General features: G+C 55.4%; 1 protein-coding gene across 1 annotated transcript in view; it reads right to left on the bottom strand.

The window, feature by feature from the left end:
• Positions 1 to 735: 735 nt before the first annotated feature.
• Positions 736 to 23,558, bottom strand: part of TEX264 (testis expressed 264) — a 38,272-nt gene continuing 15,449 nt past the window's right edge. The window contains exons 5-6 of the mRNA XM_027700698.1: positions 8,739 to 8,910; positions 736 to 1,572 (exon numbers count right to left, since the gene is read on the bottom strand). Coding sequence (XP_027556499.1) covers positions 1,259 to 1,572; positions 8,739 to 8,910 — 486 coding nt within the window. The 3' untranslated portion in view covers positions 736 to 1,258. The remainder of the gene's footprint in view (positions 1,573 to 8,738; positions 8,911 to 23,558) is intronic.

The raw sequence follows: 23,558 nt of genomic DNA on the forward strand, positions 1-23,558 counted from the left end.
TCACTGGCTGAGGACTAATCATGACCTTTCCAAGCCAGGGAGGACACATTCCCACCACGGAGGGACAGCCAGGTCTCCCCTGCTCCTTGCACCCCCATCCCGAGTCCCGGGTTTTGGGCTGCTGTGTCTGACCACCAGGAAACCATCCCTGGGCTGCTGGAGGCACCAAAGGCACTCAGCAAAGTACTCTGGCAGCTGGGATTGCCCCAGGACACTTATGGTGGTGATGTCCAGGCTGTTCCCTTATCCCAAGCTGAGGGACAGGGAACTGGGACCAGCATGGGCAGCCCTCCCTGCCTGCACTCCACAGCTGCAGGACCAGGTAGATGGGATGTCAGGAAGGCACAGTGCAGGCAGTCTGGTGTCGCCTGCCACAGGAGGAGGCCTATCAGCAGCCTAGGGACCTGGCTTTACTGGTGTTACTCTCTGCATATTCCCACGAGGAGCAGGGATGCCACCTCCCTCCACCTCAGCCCAGCTCGGCACAGTGACTGGGACCCCTCTCTGCTCCCCCCGCCGCTTGCAGAAGCTCAGGATGGTGTCTGTGGCCCCACTGGGTTGCCCAGGCAGGGAGCAAGTGTGAGCAGCAGGGATGCAGAGCTCCTGGGCAGTTCCCTGGCTCAGTCAGGGGGCACAGGGCAGCCCACCAGCAGCCTCCACCCACAACCCACTCTCCACCATGGGGCAGGACGGCACGATCGGCCAAGAGGCAGAGAGCAACACACCAGCCACCAGTGAGGAAAAGCATCCACTTTATTACAGACCCCAAAGCGCCCATGGCAGTGCCAGGAGGACCACGTTTACATGGGATGTTTCCATTGTTCAGCAAGGGGAAGAGAAGAGGGGAACAAACCCAACCGACCCACCTCACAGCTCTTTGGTGCTAGAAAATGTGGTGGTGTGGCAGAGAGGAGCTGTGGGTAAGAGGAGCAGAGACAAGGGGGACACCTCTACCATCCACCACCACCCCCGAGACACCTGCGAGGAGTTTGCGACGCACCCAGACACACACAAACGGCAAATGCATTTCGCTGTTCCCCCAGCCTGCGCCCACCCGGCACCGCCGAGCGCCACAGAAAACCCCCCCACCTCCCAGCACCCCCAAAACAGTCAAACACCCTTTCTGCAAAGAGGGAGAGCAGGTCCTGGGGGGAATCAGCAACCGAAATCTCTTGGCTGGAGAGGAAGGAGGTGGGAAAGGCGACTGGTTCCCAGTAACTCAGACCCTGGCGGGAGGCGAGGCAGCCAGGTCTCTGCTTCACTCCTCTCCTCTCTCAGCAGCAATGGGCTCCTTGGTCCACTTGTCTGCGACCTCCTGGTTGCCTGCGTAGCCCACATCAGGCAGCAGACCCGGGGCTCCCTCCCCATCCCCGGTGACCTCCAGGTCCAGCTCCTCGAAGGAAGAGCCGCTGGCTCCCGACTCACTGTAGCTGTGCTCGCTGCGGTTGTCCGCCTCCTCCCGGCCACGGCTGGCTGGGAAGGGCAGCAAAATGGAGGTGGCCACCGAGGTGTCTCTGCTGTCAGTTGTGGCCTCCATGCTGATGGAGCTCGCCTCACTCAGGGTGTCGACCCCTGGGATGGAAAGAGAAGGGGAGGGAGTGAATGCTGCGGGAAGGAGGTGATGAGGATGGGGTGCCATAACCTTCAAAGCCACCAGAAACCTCAGAGATGTCAGGTCACAGCAGAGACCAGCTCCTACATCTTGTCATCTCCTGTGCCTTTGAGATGTGACCAGGCTAAGACAAGAAGCTGGACTCAAGCAGCTCCCTGAAATCAGGGCACCAAGTCAGTCAGTATAAACAAACCCCAGCTTCCAGCCGTGCCCTGACCTCCTGGCCATGCCCTGGCCCCATGGCTGCTCTCCATGCACACACCAAGGACCTGGCAAGCCCCTTCTTAGGAAGAATGCATAGCCTGGGAGCTGGGGGACAACCTTGTCCTTGGCAGGGCACCATGCTTGAGCACCTGAGGGGATGGTGGCACACGGGCAGGTTCTCAGATGTGCCGCTGTCAGAGGCAGGTGTAGGTCTAGCCTCGTGCCAGGACATCCTGGTGCCTTCAGCACCCAACAACCTGCTCCCACTCCCTCTGTGGCTCCCCCCAGCTCTGGCAGCAGTGTGAAGGGAGGCAGGGTAGCAGCAGACAGGACTCAGGGTGCCAGAGGATGGGGGAGCCTTCCCACCTTGCTCGGCAATTCTCCACTTCACCTGACTGCCAGCCCACACCTCCTCTCATGACCCATTTCCCCCCCGGGGGCTGTCCCTGCCTGCCAGGGCAGACCCCTGGGCTCTCCGCCCCCTCCCCAGATCCCTGCCTCATTAGCTCCATTGACAACACAATTAAGGAGTCGACAAGGAGAGGAACGTGTCAGATTGAGACCAGCAGCTCGGTGCTGTTGCCGGAGCAACCAGCCAGGAGACAAAACCCTCCTAAAAATGTTAATTATTGCTAATTACGACATCAGAGATCCACATAGTTAATTATGACATCACACATACATGTTAATTACGACACGGCAGCAAACACTGGATGGGCTTCTCCATCATGGCCGTCCCTGCTCCATCTTCTCCCCCCTTGCCTCACACTGTGAGAAGTGTGTGCCGGGCTCTGTTGCTTCCTGGCACCTCCATCCATGTCAGATTGGATGACCTCGCCAAGGATCATGCCCCACACCAGGAGGGAAACCAGGAGGAGCCCCCCTCAGCAGCAGCACTGCTGGAGGGCTGCAGCTTGCCACCAACAGGGCTGGGAAGTGGTGAAGAAGATGACGATGACCATAGAGAGGCTCCCAGATGAGAGAGGAGAGTCCTCTCCTCCACACTGTCTCCTGCTGGTGCAGCTCCATCCTCAGCTTCAGACACAGGGTTGTCCCAGACTCCCACAGGCATTTCCAGCCTCCCTCCACAGTGCCCAGGGCTGGGCTGCTCGCTCTCCTCCAGCTGTGTGGCAGCCACTGATTTGGAGGAGACCCACCAAGGAGGGAACTTGCCTTCCAAACATCCTTAAATCCCTCTTTGAGCTGTTTTTCTTCCCAGCCTGGGCAGCTGCCAGCAGAACTGCTTGTAAATGGCAGTCCTCTGCCTTCTGAGCAGCATCATCCCACGGTCCTGCCGGCTGAGTGACGGCTGCTCGGAGAGGACTGAGCAGTGGCAGCGGGATAAGGAGTAGCCAGAAAAGATCTGCAGACACAGCGCACCCACTGCTCCATCCCACCTGGATGGCATATTGGCTTCATCCCGCTCAGAAAGGAGCCTGAGCCTCCACCCTGTCACCTTGGCCATAGTGTGCAAACCCTTTGGCAGCTGGCACCAGCTGAGCCACCCCAAGCGATGCCCGGCGACCCCCCCACGTAAAGGAGTGGACGGCTGCCCGCTGACACGCACTGCAGCATCAGGGAGCGCCTCGACACGGAAAGTACATTTGCTCTAAGTTAAAAAGGATGTTCTGCACGCTGTGGTGAGGCGCTCACTGAAGGGGACGGCAGCCACTGAGTGGGCAGCAGAAAGGTGGGAGGCGCCGTCCCACCTGACAGGACCTGGGCAGGGCAGTGGGTCAGCGGGGAGCCTCTGGGAAGACGGAGAGCTGCAGGAGATGGATGAGAGTGTGCGACCTCCAAGCTTTGAAGGCAACTAAGGGTTTGCCAGATCTCTAGTGAAGATATCAAGAAAAGAAATAATCCAGTTTGGCCAAAGTGGTGGCCCGAGGTGACATGGACACATTCCCACCACGGCTTCATGACAGCTCACGTCATTTGTAGTCATCTTGCGTCCCTCTGAAACCCGGGACAGGAGTGACACCGACCCCTCAAGCTGTGCCCTGCCTGCACAGCACTCTTCCCCTGGCACCCCCAGGGCCATTTTGGGTCAGAAGCTGTCACATAACCCCATGCCACACAGCAAAGAAGGTCCTGAGGAGAGGAGCAGCAGCTCAGGAAGGGGAAGACATGGATGAAGCTGACCTACACACTGCTCCAAGCCACCACCGTGGGAAAGCACTGATGTCCTCACCCTCGTAGCCGCCTCCCTCTCCCTTGCTCAAAGGGTGACAATAAATCGAGTCCTGTTTCCTTTCAGCCAAGCACTTTGTCACTGCTCTGTCACTTCTGATCATGTTCGAGCAGCATCAGCTGGCAAATTTGCCCATTTCAGCAGCCTCACTCTCCTCCACACAGGACAAGGCCGGCTCTGGCGCGGCCACTCCGCCTGGCCAGGACGGATGTCTGGGGTGGGCAGGGTGACAGACAGAGCTGGGGACCGTGAGGGCTCAGCTCTGGCAGAGGATGTGGCAGGAACACCCAGCTGTCCCAGCACAGCCCAGGGAGGCCAGGCAGGCAGTGCAGGGGACTCCAAGGCAACCAAAGCCCCATTGGAAGGGTGAGCAGGGGTTCAGCTCTTATCTTACAGGCAGAGGCTTCCAGCAGCTGTCACACCCATTTGTCCATCCTTCCCCGCACACCTTGCTTGGTTTCCCTATGAGCCACTGCCCATTCCCTGCATCCACCTTCTCAAGGCCAGTTCCTGCACCAAGAGGCAGACCAGCACCCCAACCAAGTGTGGCTTTTCCCTCTGGCATGCAGCAAGGTGCCAGCCACCCTGTGGAAACCCCTCCTCCGCTCTGCTCTTCCAAGGATGGTGTAGCCATCCCACTGCACATTAACTTGGTAGGAACATGGTACCCAGGAAGCTTTCATCTGGGCAACAGAGGTGCAGCCTGGGGTGAAGACACGCCAGGGTGCTGAGGAGCCCCAAAAAGGACAGGGCCACCTAGGAAGAAGGGAAGTCAAGCTGCCAGCTCCAAGAGACCAGCCAGGGATGGGTGCAACAGGAACCACTCATTAAGGGAGTTCAGCCCTGTGTCATCCCAGGTGGTGGCATTTCCAGATCCAGAATGAGGTCTGGCTCCCCTTCTGCATTGCTCCAATGTGACACTGATGCCTGAGCATCACTCTCCTCTCGGTGCTCCCAGGCCCTCTCTTTTCCCCTGTTTGACCAAATATTCATTGTCCCTAAACACTAGATCAGTGTGCTGCTGGGGGCACAGCTCTTCCATGCTTGCCGAAGCTCGCACACAAGCCACCAGGAGAGGGGCTGGGGCAGGCAGACCAGCAGGAAGGCTTGGCAGGAGCTGTGTGCTGAGCCCCTTCTTGGGATGTAGGGGCAGGCAGGAACAGGTAGAGCTCTTCGGAGGACAGAAGTGGGGATGAGGCAGAACACATCAGGGAAGCTGCCCCCCATGGCACTGGGGCTCAGTGGGTGATGCCATCCATCAGTTGCACCTGAACGCTGCTGGACAGACTCAGCTCGAGCAAAATGATCACCTGAGACTCTGGGCAGAGCCACGTGCTCAGGAACCATCTGTGTTCATGCCAGCAAGCCTGTGTCAAGAGGCTGCTTTCGTTTGCTTTCACCTTCCACGCGCCGCAGCGGGGTCAGCGCTGCCGAGAGGGAGCCGGGAGCGAGGGCCCGCTGAGCGCCGTGCTGATGCCAAAGCCCCAGAAAATAATTAAGTACAAAACAACTAATCGTGATTGACACTGGCCCCCTGGAGACCCATCAGCCGCCTTCCAAAAATGCTTCCTGTCTTTCTGATGACCCTGACGTTCCCGAAGAAGGGACGGAATTATTGCAGAGACAGCCACAGCCCCTGGCCCCTTCCTTGTGTATTGAGTGTGTCCATCCTCAGCGGAGCTGCCAGCACCCTGCTCTGTGCAGAGCAGCAGCAGAAAGCAGAGACCTTGGACCATGTACCACAGCCTTTGTGGTCACTGGCTTCGCTCAGAGCCGCAGGCACCCAGCACCTTGCAGGGTGAGCTCAGGAACGAGGACAGCAGATGACAGCCTGAATGGAGAGATGTGCTCCAAGGTCAGGAGGCTCAAGAAAACAAATCCAGGCTTTTCTTACACATCCAAGTCACTCGGTACTGTCTGGCACCAGCCACAACAACAGGTGAGGAGAAATGGCAACACCTTCCACTTGGAACATCTCAAGCCTTTAATGCGAGGAAAGCATAATCCAGCCACTGGCAGGGAGTTTCATGAGCTATGACCAACAGGTGCTGTGTCCACACAAAGCATTCCTAAACGTGATGCTCACTCTGAAATCACAGGCTTAATGCTGTTATTTCAGTATTTTGGGAAGGAGGAAGAGCAGACTTCATCTGCTGTCACATCAGGAGTGAGAGCCCAAGGCTGCTGTACATACAGCATCCTCAGCTGCCTTTGGGAGAGAAAATGGGGCTCAGCACCTTCCCAGTCTCCACTCACTCTACAAGGCAGCAGGGTGTCAAAGCCCTACACCTGGATTTGCACAGCCAGAGAAGATGACTGCCACCATCGGGGACCACCACTCTCTCCCACTCTCCCAGGAGTATCCCAGCACTGCCCGAGCCTCCATCGGGGCAGGACCACTTGAAACACTGGCAGAGCTGAAGTGGATCAAGAAATCATCAAATCCATGCAATTGGGGTTGAGGGGGAATCATACTGACAGGCAGATGGGGACATTGCTGTGCCCATCCTCCATCTGGCAGAGTAAAGCTCAAAAGCTGTCACAGGCACCCTGGGATCTGCTGGGTCATGAAGATCTCATGGCTGTCATGCCTGTTGAAGGGGCTGTGGCTAAGTGGACCTTTCTCCTTGAGCAGCTGCCCAGGAAAGGAGGAGTAAAAACGATGTGAAAAGAGACTGGAGCTTTCTCTTTCTTCAACTCAGAGGTGGTTGCACAGATCCCAACACAGAAAACCCTTGGGAAGGGAGGATGAGTCTCAATCCACGAGGTGTTATCTTCAAGGCATCTCCTTCAAGGCATCTCCAGGGAGCAGCTGGGCACATGGGAGATGTGAAGCCTGACAAGACCAGCTGCCCACTCCCACCTCACCTCCTGACTTTGACCATGCTTTTGAACCAGGGGCAGCCTGATAGCTACAAACCAAGTTCCTGGTGTCAGCAGGCCAGTGGCAGTGGGACAAGGATGCTCACTGGGCACCATTTCCCTTTGCACAAGCCCAGGACCTCCCCACGCAGTGCCATCCTCCCCAGTTGTCAGCAGTTGTGCCAGTCTGGGGCATTGTGACATTACAGGGATGCAGGAGATCACAGGGACCACCAAGATCCTCAGGTAGGAGCTGCACAAGCAACCTGGAGGCTTGCCACATCCTTGACCCTCTCCAATGGCCAGAGCAAGGATGTGACCCCCTGCCAGACCTGGCTCTGCCACTGTGCCCAGCAGTGACGATCACAGAGCAACATCCAAGCCCAGCTCTTTAGCCTTAGAGGCAGGGCCAACCTCATAGCTATTATTATTATTATTTTAAGCTGGTTTTGTGCAGACTCAGCAGATGACACTGCATCAGGCTGCACCGACAAAAGCTCATCTGTGTGGCTGGAAGGGGAGGGGGGTTGGAGAAGCTGATCCACAGCTGCTGCCAGGGAGCCCGGCCCGGAATCTCTCACATGAGAAAGTCCAACATCATTTGTTGTCTAAAACTGGGAAGACCTTCCTAGCACTACTTCCTGCAAGGCAGGGGACTCCCACACCACAAGGACGCTGGCAGTGGCATCCCAGGGAAAGTACTGAGACAGCCACGGTGCAGGGCAGTAGCTGCTCCCAGCACCCCTGGATGTTCTGCAGGATCATGCACCGCCTGAGTGGGGCAGAAAGGAGCATGCACAGCTATGGAAGGCACCACCCTAAAGCTGCTTTTGCTCCCATAGATCCTGCCATCCGTCTCTGAAACCAAGGAACAACCATGGGAAGATGCCAGAGCGAGTGGGCTTTGGGGTACCTTTAGCCAAGCCAGGCTGGTGCCCACAGCAGCCACCCTGACACAAGGAAAAGAGAAGAGCTGAGTGAGCACTGTGAAAACACAGGACCTCAAAGCGCTGAGAAACAGCTCCAATTAGACTCCTTACTGCGTCGCTAAAAGGACAGAGCTCCCAGAAAGCAATTCCCTGGACTGCTTTTACACTGCACGCGATTAAGAATTAAAGCAACCCAAACCTGAAGATGTGTTAAAATAAATGACCCAACTGCCCAGGAGGCGAGCAGAGCCATCATGCTTTTTTCATGCCCATTACACAAGCATGTGGGGCTCGAGGAGGCGGCTGCCCCTGCCAGCAGCCGGCTCGGGTGTGTTGTCCAGTGCCTGAGAATGCTTGGATAGTCGGCTCCCACATCTCACAGGCACGGGAGCACGTGGGCTGGCGACAGCAACCAGCATTTTAGGTTACTATAGCACTCCTGTTCTGCGCCTACAGCCATTGTGGTCCCTTCCTGTATGAATACATCCAGGCTCCAACAGATCTTGCTGAGCAGATGCTCTCAGGCAACTCCACCACCAGCTACAGCAACCTGGTATTTAAGCTCTTCGCAGTCCCAATATGTAACAGATGAAGATGAGATCAAGGAAGATGTATATGACAAAGAGAAAAACAAGCCCAGCTGCAACCAAAAGCTGTGAGATTTAGCTCTGCACTAACAACAGCGGGACAGTGGCTCAAGCGGCAGCTTGGTCCTCACCCAGACACTGCAGGGGTTCCTGGGTGCTCCCTGAGGCACGGCATGACACCCTGGAGACAAGATCCTTGGGGATCAGCCCAGGGTGAGGGAAAGATGGGTGCTGAGACTCAGTGGATGGGCACCAGTCCCTCTCTGTCTGCTCAGGCAGAGGACACCAGGACCCCCACCTTTGTGAGGGCTGATGCTCATTGAATACGGAGCCCATGCGCAAGCCACGGATACCTGTGATGTCTGTCTGGGCATCCTCAGCCTCAGCTGCAGCAGCCCTGCTCTTCCTCTCCAGTTCTTTCATTTCAGGCACATAGAAGTCCCCTTGGCGAGCCAGGGGACACACGAAGTAGATGCGGTCCTGCTTGTAGATCTCGATCCGGGGGTGGGCACACAGCTTCCTCTCCTGAAAGACAGCAGGCAGCCATGAGTCAGGGGTGTGCCCTTGCCCCCCACCCCAGCAGCCCCCCCCCACATGGACCTGCCGGCCTGGCTGTGTCACAGACTGACCCACTCTGCCCACAGACACGGAGACCCACTGAGGAGCGGTGGGTCCCATCCCAAAACCACAGTGGTGCCTTCCTTCCCTGTCACAACAGCCTGCACATACCAGGGCAGGCAGGTTTGGCCCTGGGGGTAAGCAGCCAGCTGGGCTCCAGGAGGAGATGCAGAAGACCATGAGAGATTCATTTCCCCCAGCTCAGCCTTGGCTTTGGTGTACTCATTTTGGGCTGGAGCGAGGGGTTTTGGGGAGCTGGGCAGCTGCTTCGCACCGACCTGCCAAATCTCTGGTTCCTCCTGGCAGCCCGGCCCCACGAGCAGGCGTAGCACTTCTCCACTAATTAATATAATCCAGAGCCGACAGCTCAAGCAGCTCCTTTCAGAACGGCGAGGGCAGGGGGAGTGGGAGATGAATCCCTGGCATTTCAGACAAGTCCCTCTCCTCCTCTTCCTCGCCCCACCTCCCCCTGGCAGCACTCCTCAGGACCTCAGACCCCCCAGCCTGCCAGGGACCCATGACAGGGGCATGTCCCCCTGGGCTGTGCAGCCCACACCGAGCCAGGGCTGTGGGGACTCTTGGGGTGCTGGGGTAGGGCCGAGGAGCAGCTGGACCCCTCTTGCCACCCCCTCCTCACCCGCCTGCCCGCCAGCTGCTTGCTGGTAGAGGGGGCGGCTGATTACAAGCCGGGTGAGAAAGGAGAGTGTCTCTTCAGCGGATTTTCTTTTTCTTTCTTTCCCCTTTTCAAATCACTGACAGCTTTTATTTAACCCTGCAACCACCCCGATTATCCTCCTCCTCCTGCTCCCTATTCTCTTCCTCCTCTTGCCCTGACTATTCTCTTCTTCTTCCCTGACCCAACAATTTTCCTCTTCCTCCCTGCCTCAGCTATCCTCCTCCATCACGGTCCACTGATGTGGCTTGCCCAGACATCCTCCAGCAGGGTCCCCATCCCTCTGGGACTCTCCTTAGCCATGTCTGGCCCTGCTCCAAGGATCAGCTCTATGGGCACATCAATCATGACTTTACAAAAGCCTGTTTATTCCTGACCTCCTTCACCCCTGGGGATGGACCAATGTGATTAAGAACCATTTATTTCCCAGACAAATGCCGGCACCAGGCAGAATCCACAATACGAGCCAACACTGACCCCCTTCCCAGTGCTGGCAGCGAGGATACCTGAAGAGCCACCTCCACGCTGCCAGGACGCTGCGCAAGCAAGACAGGGAGAAAATCCCACATGAGCAGTTTTCGGCTCCATTTTCCTGGGAAAGCCTGCAGGAGCTGGCAATGCAGAGCCCCAGTTTACCCAGCAGCACCACAGCGGCAGAAACACGACCCCAGCAGAAGCTTCACCCATCCCATCCCAATGCCTCTGAGCCTGAATTTCGGCACAACTTCCCCCTCCAGCCGAGGAGGAACCACATTCGCGCTCCCGGTGCCGCAGGGACGCGCAGGGATGCAGGCGGGCTTCCAAGGAGCTCGGAGCCTGGAGTTCCCACTCGCGGGCAGGTGAAACACTGAGGCCTGTGGATCAAAACTGTATTAAATAAAAACAAGCTGGGCTGTTTTTAGCAGCAGAGCAGAGGCGGTTCATATCACTCCTGCTTTTTCAGCAACAACGCAGACAAGAACCCTCCCCGCTGCTCTGCCCCTTGCTCTACCAACCACAAGCCCATCCGCCAATCTTCAGCTCAGCTCGTTATTTTAAGTTACTGCAACACACACCAGAGATGGGTATCTCCAGGATTTGCAGGGTTTTTTTTGGATGCATCCAGCTGGCCCTCCACCACTTAATGCAGACGGGGACAACTCAAAGGATCTTAGAGCAAAGAGACCTTCACTAAACTCATATGAGGTCTCTAACCAGTCTAAAACCTCAGGGCTCCACCCTGGCCTCCAAGACACCCCAAGATGACTTTCCAAAGGCCATCCTGAGACTCCAAAAGAGCAGATCTGGGACATAAACTCTCCCTACAATATATTTAGGCTGCTTCAACTGCCCTTCCAATCACACAGCCATAGTAGTGACTCCCCCAAAGCACAAACAACACCCCCTCCACACCCATGAAATACGGGAATCTTGGCTTTTTAAGGAATAAAATGCACACCTCTGTGAAGAGCAGAGTCCTGGACTGGCTCTTGAGCTAAATGCTGCTTCATACTCACAGATTATCCCATAAGAGATATAAGGATGCTCCACCCTGCCAAGGTGGGAAGTAGTTTTGTGTCTCTGAAGTCAGAGGAGCACAAGTGCCCTGGAGCCAAAACCCATGGCCAGGGACCAGGTCATTGGGATGACACTGAAGTGTCCAAACACTCACTGTAAAACCCACACCTGCCTTATTATGGACAGTTACAACACTTGACTTCTTCCCATTTCATCCAGGGTTTTGCCCACAAGAAAATGGAGAGAAACCAGATCTGGCAGTGCTAATTTATGCCTATACAAATCAAATTGGGAGCCAGGCAAGTTAGCTGGCCCTAGCTCCTGGCAGGGCTGCTACAGAGCTCAGCACTGGCAGGTGGGCTCAGGAGAGGACAACATCCCCAAGAAGGAGCAGAGAGGTGGCAGCTGGGAATGCTGTCCCATCCAGCCTATGACAAAAGGATGAGGCTACCTAAAGACTTGAGGAAAGGGCAGAGGCAACGAGATGGGGAGCCATGACAATGGAAATGGATAAGGGGATCATCCAAAAAATGGACAAGGGGATCATCCAAAGGGGGTCAGGGAGATCAGCCTCGTGATCATACCAAAGGAGATTAGGAAGCAGGCAGAGGTCAGGCAAGCACAGTGCAGCAAAATACAATCGGGAGGCTGGTGCCAGCACAGGACAGAACGGGTTTGGAATTATCCCAGTGGAGAGAAAGGCTGAAAGGCTGCTGCAAGGCAAAGAAACAACTCGGAGAGACTGGAGAGCAGAGTCCAAAGGCGAAGGCGTAAGCAGAGAGTGAATTAGCAAAGGCTCAACGACATGGCAAAACAACAGAGAGGCTCAACAGGCAATGCTGCACTGCCGCTGAGGAGGGAGCCCCTCACTAGCTGTGCTGCTAAACCAACAGATGGAGCAGCACGGGGGACACAGAGTTTGCAAGGCAGAGCCCTGGAGTCAAATCCAATGCTGTCTCACACGGGCGGAGGAGCTCAGCGAGAGGTGAACAGTGGGACACCGACGGCGTCAGGGCCAGGCTGCTGGCTAGGACAGCAGGACCAGTAAGTAGGGCAGGGAAGGGGATTCATCCCTTCACAAGGTCGTGCGGTGACACCTCCCTCCTCAGCCTGTGCTGGGAACTTTCCCTTCCTACGGCAAAGACGGAGGCGGCAGCGCCGCACACAAAGATATTTCTCTGCGGGACCCTCCACCAGGCACCCCAAGCACGGGGTTCATTGCACATAATCCATACAGCCAATCTACACACACATAGCAAAGGCAAATGCATCCAGAGTCCACATGTTCAATCCCAACAGGCACAGCAGCTCCAGAATACTCCTGCTATGTCAGATCCACTGCTTCCCACAAAGCCAACTTCTTCTCGGCCCATCTGAGGAACATGGTGGGGCGCTTCTCACCACCTTCTTGGGAACAAGGGTTTTTTAAGGGAAGACTCTTGCATCCTCTTTCCCAAGTGAAACAGCACCTCACCCAGTCTTTACTCCAGGTTGTTTCCAAATCACCAACCATCACTACTCCCTGACTCTCCTTCCTCCAGGTTGCTCTCATCCCTCTAGGAATGGAGAATCCCCTGGCCTCATGCATCAGAAAGGACAACAGGGTTATGCACCAAACCAGCATTATGGGAGAGCTTCCCAAGCAGCAGGAGGTGGCACCTCTCTGGCAGCACAAATTTTCCTCCTACTACTTGTCCATAGGGAACAGACTCCATCATCTGCCCATGGAATGGCTTTGGACACAGCCTCCCAGACTGAAAATGCCCCCACTTTCCCAGGTGGGCAGGAGAGCAGCCCCAGGGCTATGGGACATATGACCAGGGGGCTGAGACATGACCCGCAGTCATTACAGTCCCTGCAGAACTGTGCACAGGAGGAAGGAGGCGGCAGGGTGCTGGCGTCACACTGTGCCCCTCAGCACCTGCTGGGAAGCAGAAGGTGAGCTGGGGCACTGCGGGGACCGGCTTTGTCACTCTGTCAAGCTCATTTGCTCAGGAATTCAAATGTCACCAACTGGATCTGCTTCATCTCCCACTGCTGGAAGAATTCGTCTTGTTAGGAGACCACAAACGAGCCTTGCGGATGCTCTCTGGATCCTCGCCGTGCCCGGCCACACTGGCGATCAGGCTCCAGTTGATCCCAGAACACTTCCAGGGTTGCTGGGATGGTGGTGCAGAGGCAGCTACTGACCTCACCTTGCTTCTGGCTACAAGCCCTCTGTCCCCACAGTTCCCCTTGACTCCTCACTGTGACCTCCTGGCACGGCTCATGGGGTGATGGTTAAGCTGGGGAGTCTTACCAGCATCCCCCCAAGCAGTCAGAGCATCATCACACCCTCATTGCCACAAGCCTCCCTTCACCTGTGCTTCTGGCTCTTGAGCTGCTCTGGTTAGTGCTGGCAAGTCAGCTGGCACCTGGCAGAGCGAGGGGAGACCCCCAGGGGACCCACCAGCTCTGTCCTCACACGCCAGCAGCTCCTGCCTGCTCAGACAACATAACTCCCCCACATCTTCCTTCCAGCTGGAGGCATCCATCCTCTCAGTGATGGGGTCGGACGCTTCAGTCCCAGGGATTTTAAAGAAACAACAAAACCGCTTGGAGCTGAACGGCCCCAAATCAGTTGCTAAAATTAAAAGCTGAAACTGAGCCACCAGCGAGGACTGGAGGGAGCGCGCTGTGTGCCACATCCTCCTCGCTTCCTCACAAGCTCCACGTTCGGTGTGTCATCCCTGCTTATCTTAGAACACGGGTGCTAGGTAGTCCAGGGAGGCTTTGCAATTCCCTTTGCACAGCACCCAGCGCCCTTCAGCACTCTCCCAGTTCAGCCAGGGGACAGACTCCTTGCTGGGCCATCCCTCTGTCCCGTACACAGACCAGGGATGTCCCTGTTTCCACTTCTCCTTGCTCAGACAGCAGCTTGAGGCTAAACACCGCTTCGGTCCCACATTTGAGATGATGAAAGCAAAAAAAGTAGAGGCATCCCTTCCTCCTCGGGTTTCAAACTTGGTTTCAACGTGCATTGGCAGCCCAGAAAGCCAAGCACATCCCGGGCCTCACTCAAAGCAGCGTGGACAGCAGTCTCAGGGAGGGGATGGGGGATGTTCCCCCTCTGCTTCACTCTTGTGAGACCCAACCTGGAATACTGCCTCCAGCTCTGGGGTCCCCAGCATGAGACAGTTGTGGACATGTCAGAGTGGGTCCAGAGGAAGCCACAGAAACCGTCCAAGAGCTGGAGCACCTATGGAGACAGGCCAAGAGAGTTGGGGTTGTTTAGCCTGGAGAAGACTCCAAGGAGACCTCATTGCAGCCTTCCAGTACCTAGAGGGGGCTTGTATGAAATGGAGACTTTTTACCAGGGCCTTTAGTGACAGGAAAAGGGGCAGCGGTTTTAAACTGAAAGAGGACAGGTTTAGATTGGATGTAAGGAAGACATGCCTTGTGATGAGGGTGGTGAGGCACTGGAAGTGGTTGCCCAGAGAAGCTGTGGATGCCCCATCCCTGGAAGTGTTCAAGGCCAGGCTGGATAGGACTTTGAGCAACCTGGTCTAGTGAAAGATGTCCCTACCCACAGCAGGGGGCTGGACTGGATGACCTTTGAAGGCCCCTTCCAAATCCAATCCTGATTCTGATCCTCTCTGTTGAGCCACAGCCTGACCACGGGATGAAGTTTGGGTGCCCAGGACTCCCTGCCAAGGGACAGAAGTCAGGCAGGGGCTGGGAAGGAGCCATCACCCCAAGAGATGGTTTGGGCAGAAGGGAGGACACGTTGCTGGAGGGAGAGGCAAGCAGACACACTTTACACCAGTAATATCTCAAGCATCAAGGAAACCCCAACATCTCAGCTTGCAGGCCAAGCTGGGTGCACATGGAGCCGGGCAGGCCCTGCCTCCCAGTGGGATGGCACTCGGAGCCAGCTCCAGCACACGGCACAGCCGCCAACACCAGGCTGCCAAGGGCTGCAGAACAGCTGCTGCTTCCCAGCCTGGAGAAACGCACATTTCAGAGGTAGTGAAACTGCTCCCACGCACGTGCACTTTACTTTCAAATCCTCTGGGCTGCAAGGTGTTTCAGAAACAGAAGGTGATATTATTGCAATCAAGAAAAGGCCGTTTCCGTCAGCCAGCAGGAAGAACCAGCACTACAGCAGCAGAAAACAAAGTCTCGCCAAAGGATAACAAATCCTCCAGGTAGCAGGATACAGCGCCTGGCAATTAGCACCTCCCACGCCATCAGCATCCCTCCCGGCCCTCGGCACTAACACATGTCCCACAGCAGGCCCGTGTCCTGCCTGCAGCCAGGACACACTGCCCTGCCGACACTGCAGCGCGGTGGCTTCGGGACAGGCAGGTGAAAATCAGCCCCCGAGATTCTCTCCCCAGCACTGAGAGGGAGTGGGCGTGCATTTGGACCATGGGAGCCGTGAAACACCGGGCTTGATAGCTGGGAGAGTTTTTCATTTTCACCTCAGCGAAGGCAGCCCGCCACGCAATTTACACCTCGCCCGCCTGCGCTTCCCGGGGCCGGATCACCCAGCTGCTCCCATGGCTCCTCCAGAGCGGGAGCTGCAAAACAGCACGGCCAAACTAAGAGGCAAAGGAATGAGCCTGGGTGGGCTGGTGGGTTTGTGAGGTCCCAGCACCCTGAGAAGGCTGGCAGGGACAAGGCACAGGCACCCAGGTCACTGCTGGAAGCTGCTGTCAGAGCCATGAACATTTTTTTCCTCCCTGGCATGGTGGGACATTACATCCCATCCTCCAGCAAAAGGGAGAAAGCTCCAGCCCCTGCCTCGCTGCAGATGCAGACATGCTCTGGACCTCCTCCCCTTTCAGAACCCAATTGAGCTGCAAGAGAAATTCTGCAGCACGTGCAGGAGCATCCCCCATCTTCAGAGATGAGACAAGCAGCAAGTCCCAGCGAGATAAAACCTTTCAGAAAGTAGCCAGGAGCAGTCAGAGTGCCCAGTGTGGAGGAAGGACAAGCCCTGGACAAAGCTGTCAGCCCAGACATGCTCAGGTACATTAGTCCATGTGCTTTCAGGGATGTATCCTACTGCCTCCAACCATGGGAATGTCACCTGCAGAATAAGGAGCAGATGGTGCAAATACACACAATTCATGGGGCTTGGGTCCCCCCTGGTGTTATGGTTATTTGGTAGTAATTAGTCCTGGAGCAGAGAGTTTCAGAAGTGAAGCAAACTTTTGCATTAAAAAAGATAAATTTTCCTAAAGACTCAGTGCTTTCCACATCCCTGAGTTCTGCCTTGCTCCTATACTCACCATGGGTAAGCGAAGCCAGCTGGGCAGACGGTTCTCACCAGCTTCCCAGAGCTCCACTCTTATGTTCTCACACTCTTCCTCCTACCCGACCCCACCACATCCCATTTTCTCCTCCTCCCTCCCCATCACAGCCACACACTAGCTTTCTGAAGGGGACTTTGGTTTTAACCACTCTGAAAGCTCAAATACTGGATTTGAGTCATTATACAACAAGAAACCTATGTAAATCCACATAATCTCTCCTTGCCAGAGGAACCAGTCCTGTGCTCCTGTCCCAGTTCCTAGGAACTCCATCACCATGGGAGCACACGGGTCAACAGCTGTACACAAAAGGAGGTGGATGAGACTGCGGGAGAGGAGGACCACAGCTGGAGAGGGCTGCCTCTGCTTCGGAGAGCAGATCTCCAGGGACCAACGCTCTCTTCCCAGCCCTCGGAGGATGCTTCTTCAGCATTAATCGCCAAGCTGAAGGGGTTGATGCCATGATCTCTGCCATCACGGGTGACTGGAGTGATGCTAAATCGCTTTGTCTGCTCTGTTGCTTCGGCGAGGCTGCCAGGAGCAGCAGCTGTGGCAATTTCTCTGACTCCTGTCAAGGCAGGGCCTTTCAGGAAAGGGATCATCATCCAAGATGTTCTCCTGTCTGTCTTGCCTCGGCCAGGCAGCCCACTGCACTGCAGCCTCCCACCCTGTGCAGGGCACCATGCAGGTAAAAAGAGCTTCTTTGAAACGTGCCTTTGTTAGGCTGCTCGCAGGGAGGGTAAGCCCCAACCTAGAGTAATCTGCCTCACCCTGCCCAGAGACACCCAACAGCAGGTGGTTTCTTTTGGTGAGAGATCTTCTTCCATGGCTAACTTGGAGTTCTCCTCATCCAGGTGGACATTCCCAACCCACATGGATGGCTTTCTCCTGGGCCACCACTTGCTTGAGTACCTGCCCTTCCGCAACAGGTATGTCCAGTGGGGGCTTTTCATTCCCAGCCTTCTCTCCTGCAACAGGTCCTGTGATGAAATCCTTGTGTGGTGAAGTCAAAGCAACAGAGATGGAGCAGGAGCAGCACTGCCTGGTGCCTACAGTATGTGGGAGCTCTCAGTCTCCCAAGCCAAGGACCAGGCTGCCCCTTCCAAATCTTGACTCTTTCCTCTTGCTCTTTGGATTGCAGGCATCTCCAGCTGCTCTTCCACAGCCTGTCTGTCACCAGGACAAACTCAGGACACGTGTCACATTAATACCCCCAGGAAGAAAATGGCGCAGTGGAATAAATACCCTGCTGTCCCTTCCTACCTCCTTGAACAACCTTGTCTTTCTGCAACGCCCCCGGTTCCCAGGCTACATGGAATACATTTCACGATGAGCTAAGCTCAGCCTCACACCATCCCTTCACAGCTAAGAAAGCCAAAAAGGGAAGCTGAAGAACCTAACCTTGCTGAACTTGCAGAGATAAAGCCACCAGCACCCCAGGGCAAAGCCACGATGCAACCGCCTGATTCCCAGACAAAATAGTCCTTCCCTCCCCACCCACAGGGACTTACTGTCAGGCTTATTGGCCTCATTTGGAAGGCAGGGAAAGTCACCAAAGAGGAAGATCAAGCAGGTTTCAGCCTGGTTTTCTGAGAAGGAATAGGCAAGATGATCCATCCCAAGCACAACACGTTGGCAAATCTGACGTCAGAAAGCAAGTTTTCAGGACAGGAGGATCTTCCAAGCTATCAGCTAAGTGCAGCCAACAGTGCAGAAAGATTGCTTGAGCTCCTGCTCAGGGAAACCCAGGTTTAACTTGAGTGACAGGGATGCTGCCCAGGCTCTCTGCTGTAAAACACACAACCACAGGCCACCGCTCACCCTCGGTTCACTGCTCTGCCTGCTCCTCCTTCCCTCGCCCCAGGGACAGACATCCCCATGTTTTAAAAGCAAGCCAGAGCCCGGGACAAGCTCCTTTCTGAATGTTTATAAATGAACAAGAGGCATTTCCCCACAGGTTTCCAGGAAAGCCGCCTACAAATCCCCACGTCCAAGAGCCTGCACCTCTCCCCAAAAAGCCGGCAATCCTGCAGGGCAAAGGGCAAAGAGCCAGAAACTCCAGCAAGCCCCAGCGTGGTGACAATTCCTCCAGTGAGCTCGGCTAACGAAGCCCCCAGAGCCTCCAGGCACCGTACGCCAGCGGCAGTAAGGATTTGCCTGAGGAAATCCCCAGTGCAAACAAACAGCGCTGGCGGGCAGAAAGCGAACGGCACAGGGACGGGCAGGCTGCCTGCAATGCGGGAGGGGGTGGGAACGCACGAGAGGCTAGGAGGGGGTAAGGGAGGCGAATGAGCAGCACCAGGCAACTTCATCAGGGACCTCGGGACAGCTCCAGGTGTCCTCGAGCCAGGACGTGCCATTTCAGCGGCCGCACGTGCTGACCGACCTTTCCATCCGCGCTGCTCAGAGCTGACGTGGGGAGCGAGGTGAGGCTGGGCGCCTGCCTGTCCTCTGCAGTCCTCACCTCCTCCACCCCGGCCCACCAGGGACCCCAGCACAGGGTCCCAGGGGGCTCATTACCTCGGTCTGGAGAGGAGAGCGCCTGCGGTGTGCCAGGCGTGCGGGGAGGCAATGGCTGGCGGTGCCAGCAGGGACACAAACTGAGTGCCTCCAAAGCCAGGCTCTTCTGCCGGCAACAGAGGCAGCAGGGGAGGGGAGCAGCTGCTTCCAGCGACCTTTGCAGTCTGGCGACGGCTCCTCCGCCAGCACTGGATCATCAGTTTGACTGCGCAGATCAATCAGGAGGTGAAGTCGAAGCAGTTAGGCAAGGACAGAGCCCAGCCTCACTCTGTCCTTCCACAAGCCTGTGGCTTTCTGGGTCCCATATGCTCCCAGAGGTGTGACGAGCTGGTAACACTCCAGGGATGCACCAGATCTTCTCAGCTTTCCAGATCTTCCCCTGCTAGGGAGCCAACTCCCCATCTCCATCACTGCTCTGCTCTCCCAGGTACCCCAAACCATACACAGCCCTGTGTAACATCACTGATGGCAGCACACCAGCCCCAGATCCTCACTAGTGCCCTCTGAGATGTGGAGGACATCCTTCCTCTTCCCAGTGCTGTGATGTCCTTCCTCAAGCTCCAGGTACCTGGAGGATGGGGAGGACTTTGGGGAAGCATATCTGCACCTCTGTCCCCATCTGCCCTTCCCCGAGCAGATGTGGCTTGTCAGGGGCAGGAAGTGTAATCTGCCCACTGCAGCCCTGTCCAAGGAAGAGTGCTGGTTCTTGGATAGCAAGAGGGAAGGGATTTGGACACTGGTCCTGAGCCCCATGGAACAGCACAAGGCCAGAGCTGAGCCAATGCTATGGGTCCCAAAGTAGCTCCCACCAGGAGACAGAGCTTTGCAGGGGAACTGGTGGGAGACGCAGCCGAGAGCTTCTTGGGGTGGCAAGAATTGAGCAAGGGAGGGACAGGTGAACATGGCACCTAGAGGTGCATGTGAGAGAGGAGGAGGAAGATGCACAGAGAGGAGCCGATGGCTCCTCCAGTGTGAGCCCACAGCATCAGGCAGCTCCTGCAGCCACAGCAGCCGCTTCCTCTTTGTTCCTCTCCTGAACCGCAAAAAAGTACCGGAGCAAGTCTTTCTCCGACACTGACCTCTTGATAAGCTTTTGCCAACTCACGCTCTGGTTACTGTATCGCTGGGCAGACGTTACCCCAAGCTGTGAATGTGCACAGCGTGAAAAGCAGAGCAGCTGGCCACAGCAGATGATAGATATCTACCTTCCTGCATGTCAAGGAGCTGCCATCAGCTCCCGGTAGAAATAAAGCCCAGAGGAGTAGATGAGAGTAACTGGCCATCCAGAGCCAGGGTGAAAATGCAGGTATCCACAGTGGGAACAAAGCCATGGTTTTCCTCCTTCCAGCCTTCCCAGGATGCCTTATAACCACATGGGGTGGGAACGGAGCCCATCAGCACACTCATGAAGCCAGCAGGCAGCTGCAGACAGGGCAGTTCTGTGACCAGCCAATTCTCTTCATACCCACAGGGCCAGGACACCCCTTTGGGTTTCATCTGAAAGGCAACAGCCCCCAGTGCAGTGCTGGGACTGGGACTCCCAGACCAACCACTCTCCTAGCTGCTTTAGAGTTCTGTCTTTGACCTTCAAGCAGCACTTTTGCCTTAGGATCCATCCTGCAGAGCTGTGCAGGTAAGGAAAATAGATACTGTAGCAGATTTAAATATACCAGGAAATCTTCTGGTTGGTGGTGTGTGGAAGGGGAGAACAGAAGCAGAAGTTTTTGGGGGTCCTGCAATGCAAATGCGTGTCCATCCACAAGTTATCACTGTCATAAGCAGTCAGAGTCAGGGATGCAGAGCAGTTACTAACTTGCTCTCCCCACTGCACTGTGTTCTGTCACCCCCCTTCATCCCTGCAGTGTTGTTATAATTCCTCACATTAGCGGAAGATGAAGAGGTGAAACCATCCGTCTGTGGAGCGAGCACCCAGCGGTCATCATGCAAGCCGCCAAAAAAAAATCACCCCAATTACTCCATAGCGCCAGAAAGTCCCAGGCATCCTTCCGCTCTGAGCCTTTGAAATGTAAAGCTGCACTGTTCGGTGTCATTTAATTTAGAGCTCAGCCTCAGATCAGCAGAGCCTCGCTGAGCTTTAGGAGGAACGCAGCCATGCAAAATGTACATGTGCAAAACCCAGATGTCAGTGCTCTGGAAGACAAGCACACCCCCAGCCCCACCAGTGACTCCATTTTGTGGCCCCAGTGTCTCTCTTTTGCCATCCCAGTGCCAGAGGAGGCAGATCCTGTCCCAAAAGCTGTATTGGGGCTCTGCTCCAAGCCAGCGCAGAAACCTCTTTCCAGTTCGTCTCTGGTACCCAGGAGACGTGACTCCCCCTTGGCATCTCCCTTCTTAGGCAGGTTTGTTCCTCTCCTCTGTGCTGGAGGCACATCCTTTTTTGGACTACAGCCCCCAGCCCTGGCACAGCAGAGGCACCCTACTAAGGGAGAGCTGATGTCCAGCAATCCCAGCAGAAAACATGAGCCCATGCTCAAGCCAGGCACGAGCCTCCACCTCCTCACACTCACCGCAGCATCGAGGAGCCCAGGAAAGGCAAACATCAGGTGGGCTGGGGACAAAGAAACAGGATGGTGCCTTGGCACAGCTGGAGGCACTGGTCCATCAGGTGCTGATCCGCTCTTGGGGGTTATGGGTACCTTCGGTGTCTTCCCATCACTAGGCACTGCACCAGATCCTGAGAGAAGTCAGCTCAAGAGTGACAGAGGACAAGCACTGACTCATGGCTCAGCCAGTCTCCAGGGAGCTCATACCTCTCTGCCCACTGTGGTCTGACAGCAGGGGAATGAAAGGCTTTCCTCTCTCCTACATAGTCAGGCAAAGCCAGATGCCCACCACAGCTGGGGCCAGATGATTACCCAGCCAGCACACTGGCCATGAAGAAATCCCTGCCAGCCCCGGACATGGGTGGTGGAGTTATAAACTCGCAACATTTCTATTAAAGGTTCTGATTTCCTCTGGTTTGGCTGAAGCACAGGCTGGAATAAGCTGCCACATACTGGAAAAGAAAAGGCACAAAAGGAGTCCTGGAGCTGAGGGTTTACAGCCACTCTCCAAAAACCTGCAAGCCAATAATTAAGCACAGCTCAACCTTCCTCTTTCAAGGAGCTACAGACCAGGTTGCAAGCTGCAGGATTTGGCAGCATGATTTTCCACAGCCTATTGGGACAACCTGACTTCAGCACTGGGTATTTGCTCCTCAAAGCAGGATGGGAGGTACTGCTTGTATATAGGTGTGCACTGAACCATTGCACCTCTCTGTACCCTGCACCCACTCCTCAAAAGCTGTGAGTCCCTACGGGTCCAGGCAGAGAGACAACTACCAGGCAACAGCACAAACAGAGGAAAAGCACACACTGAGCCCATGAAAGCCTCCCCAGGATGTGAGCACCTCCACACCTGCCACACTCTTAAGGACTGGCAGCTCTGGACACCTCCAGCCTGCTGCCTCTGCCCAGGGCCACCAGCATGCAGTGGCATCAACTCAAACAGCACCCACAGGGCAGCAGCTGCTGTAGGCAGGCAGAGATGACAGGGGGTTGTGTGTGTGTATATTTATCTCCCTGTTGAAAGGAGACCCCGAGGGACTTCCAGTGTGACCCTCTGCTTCGGAGCAAACAGCTGGGCTCGGCTGCCCCTCTGCTGCTCCAGCCACTGGAGCAGCCCCCAGAGCCTGTGCCTTGCCTATGGCACATAAGCTCCCAGCACGAGAAGGAGCAAGAACTGATTTTTTTCTTTCATCCCTGTGATCCAATCACTACCCAACCCCGCGACTCATCCATCCATATTTTGACTCTGTGCAGAAGAGAAATGTTTTCATTCTCCTGAGCTCCCCGGAGCGGGGCCTTTCCTATCCTTTTATACCTAACTAGAAACGAAAAAGTGCAAGTTAGTCATAGCACAATGGTCCCTTTTCTGGAGGCAAAAATGCCACTGCTTTCAAATGTATTATCTGCCTGCTCCACAGGTTTCAAAGTGGGAGCTTCACAGCCAGGGAAACTGGGCCAACAGCGTTTGTTGGAAAAGAGCAATATTTCTAAGAAGGTGATTCACATTTCATCGGGTTCTTCATTTTGTGGCTTCTCAAGCCTGCACAGCTGGCAAGGTCTGGCTCAGAGGGCTATGGGGAAGAACTTGTCCAGACAAAACTCATTAGAACCCAGCTAAAATAATTGCAGTGAGGCAGATCAATCTCATCCTTGAATTAATTGAATAGCTGTCAAGAAGGGAAGACCCCAAGGTTTGGGACACTGTTGCTGCTGGAAAGAGCAAGGCACATCTCCAATGCCTGACAAAGAAAACCTTTTGAGCTGACTGCATCCTCTGGGATTCTCTATAAATACATCTGGGGAAAGCATACGTGCAGATTGAGTCGATAAAGAGATCTGACAGAAAAGCACTGTAGTATTTTACTGTCCCTCCTTGCCCAAGGCAAACCATTTCAGTTCTTTCTCTCCCTTGGACAGCTGGATGAAATATCCACGGCTTCCTCCATGATCATTAATCCTCACTGCAAAGGAGAGAGGGGAGCACATCTTTGTCTCTGAGCA

Source organism: Neopelma chrysocephalum, unplaced genomic scaffold (assembly GCF_003984885.1).
Source record: "Neopelma chrysocephalum unplaced genomic scaffold, ASM398488v2 Primary Assembly neopelma1_147, whole genome shotgun sequence".
NCBI lineage: Eukaryota > Metazoa > Chordata > Aves > Passeriformes > Pipridae > Neopelma > Neopelma chrysocephalum.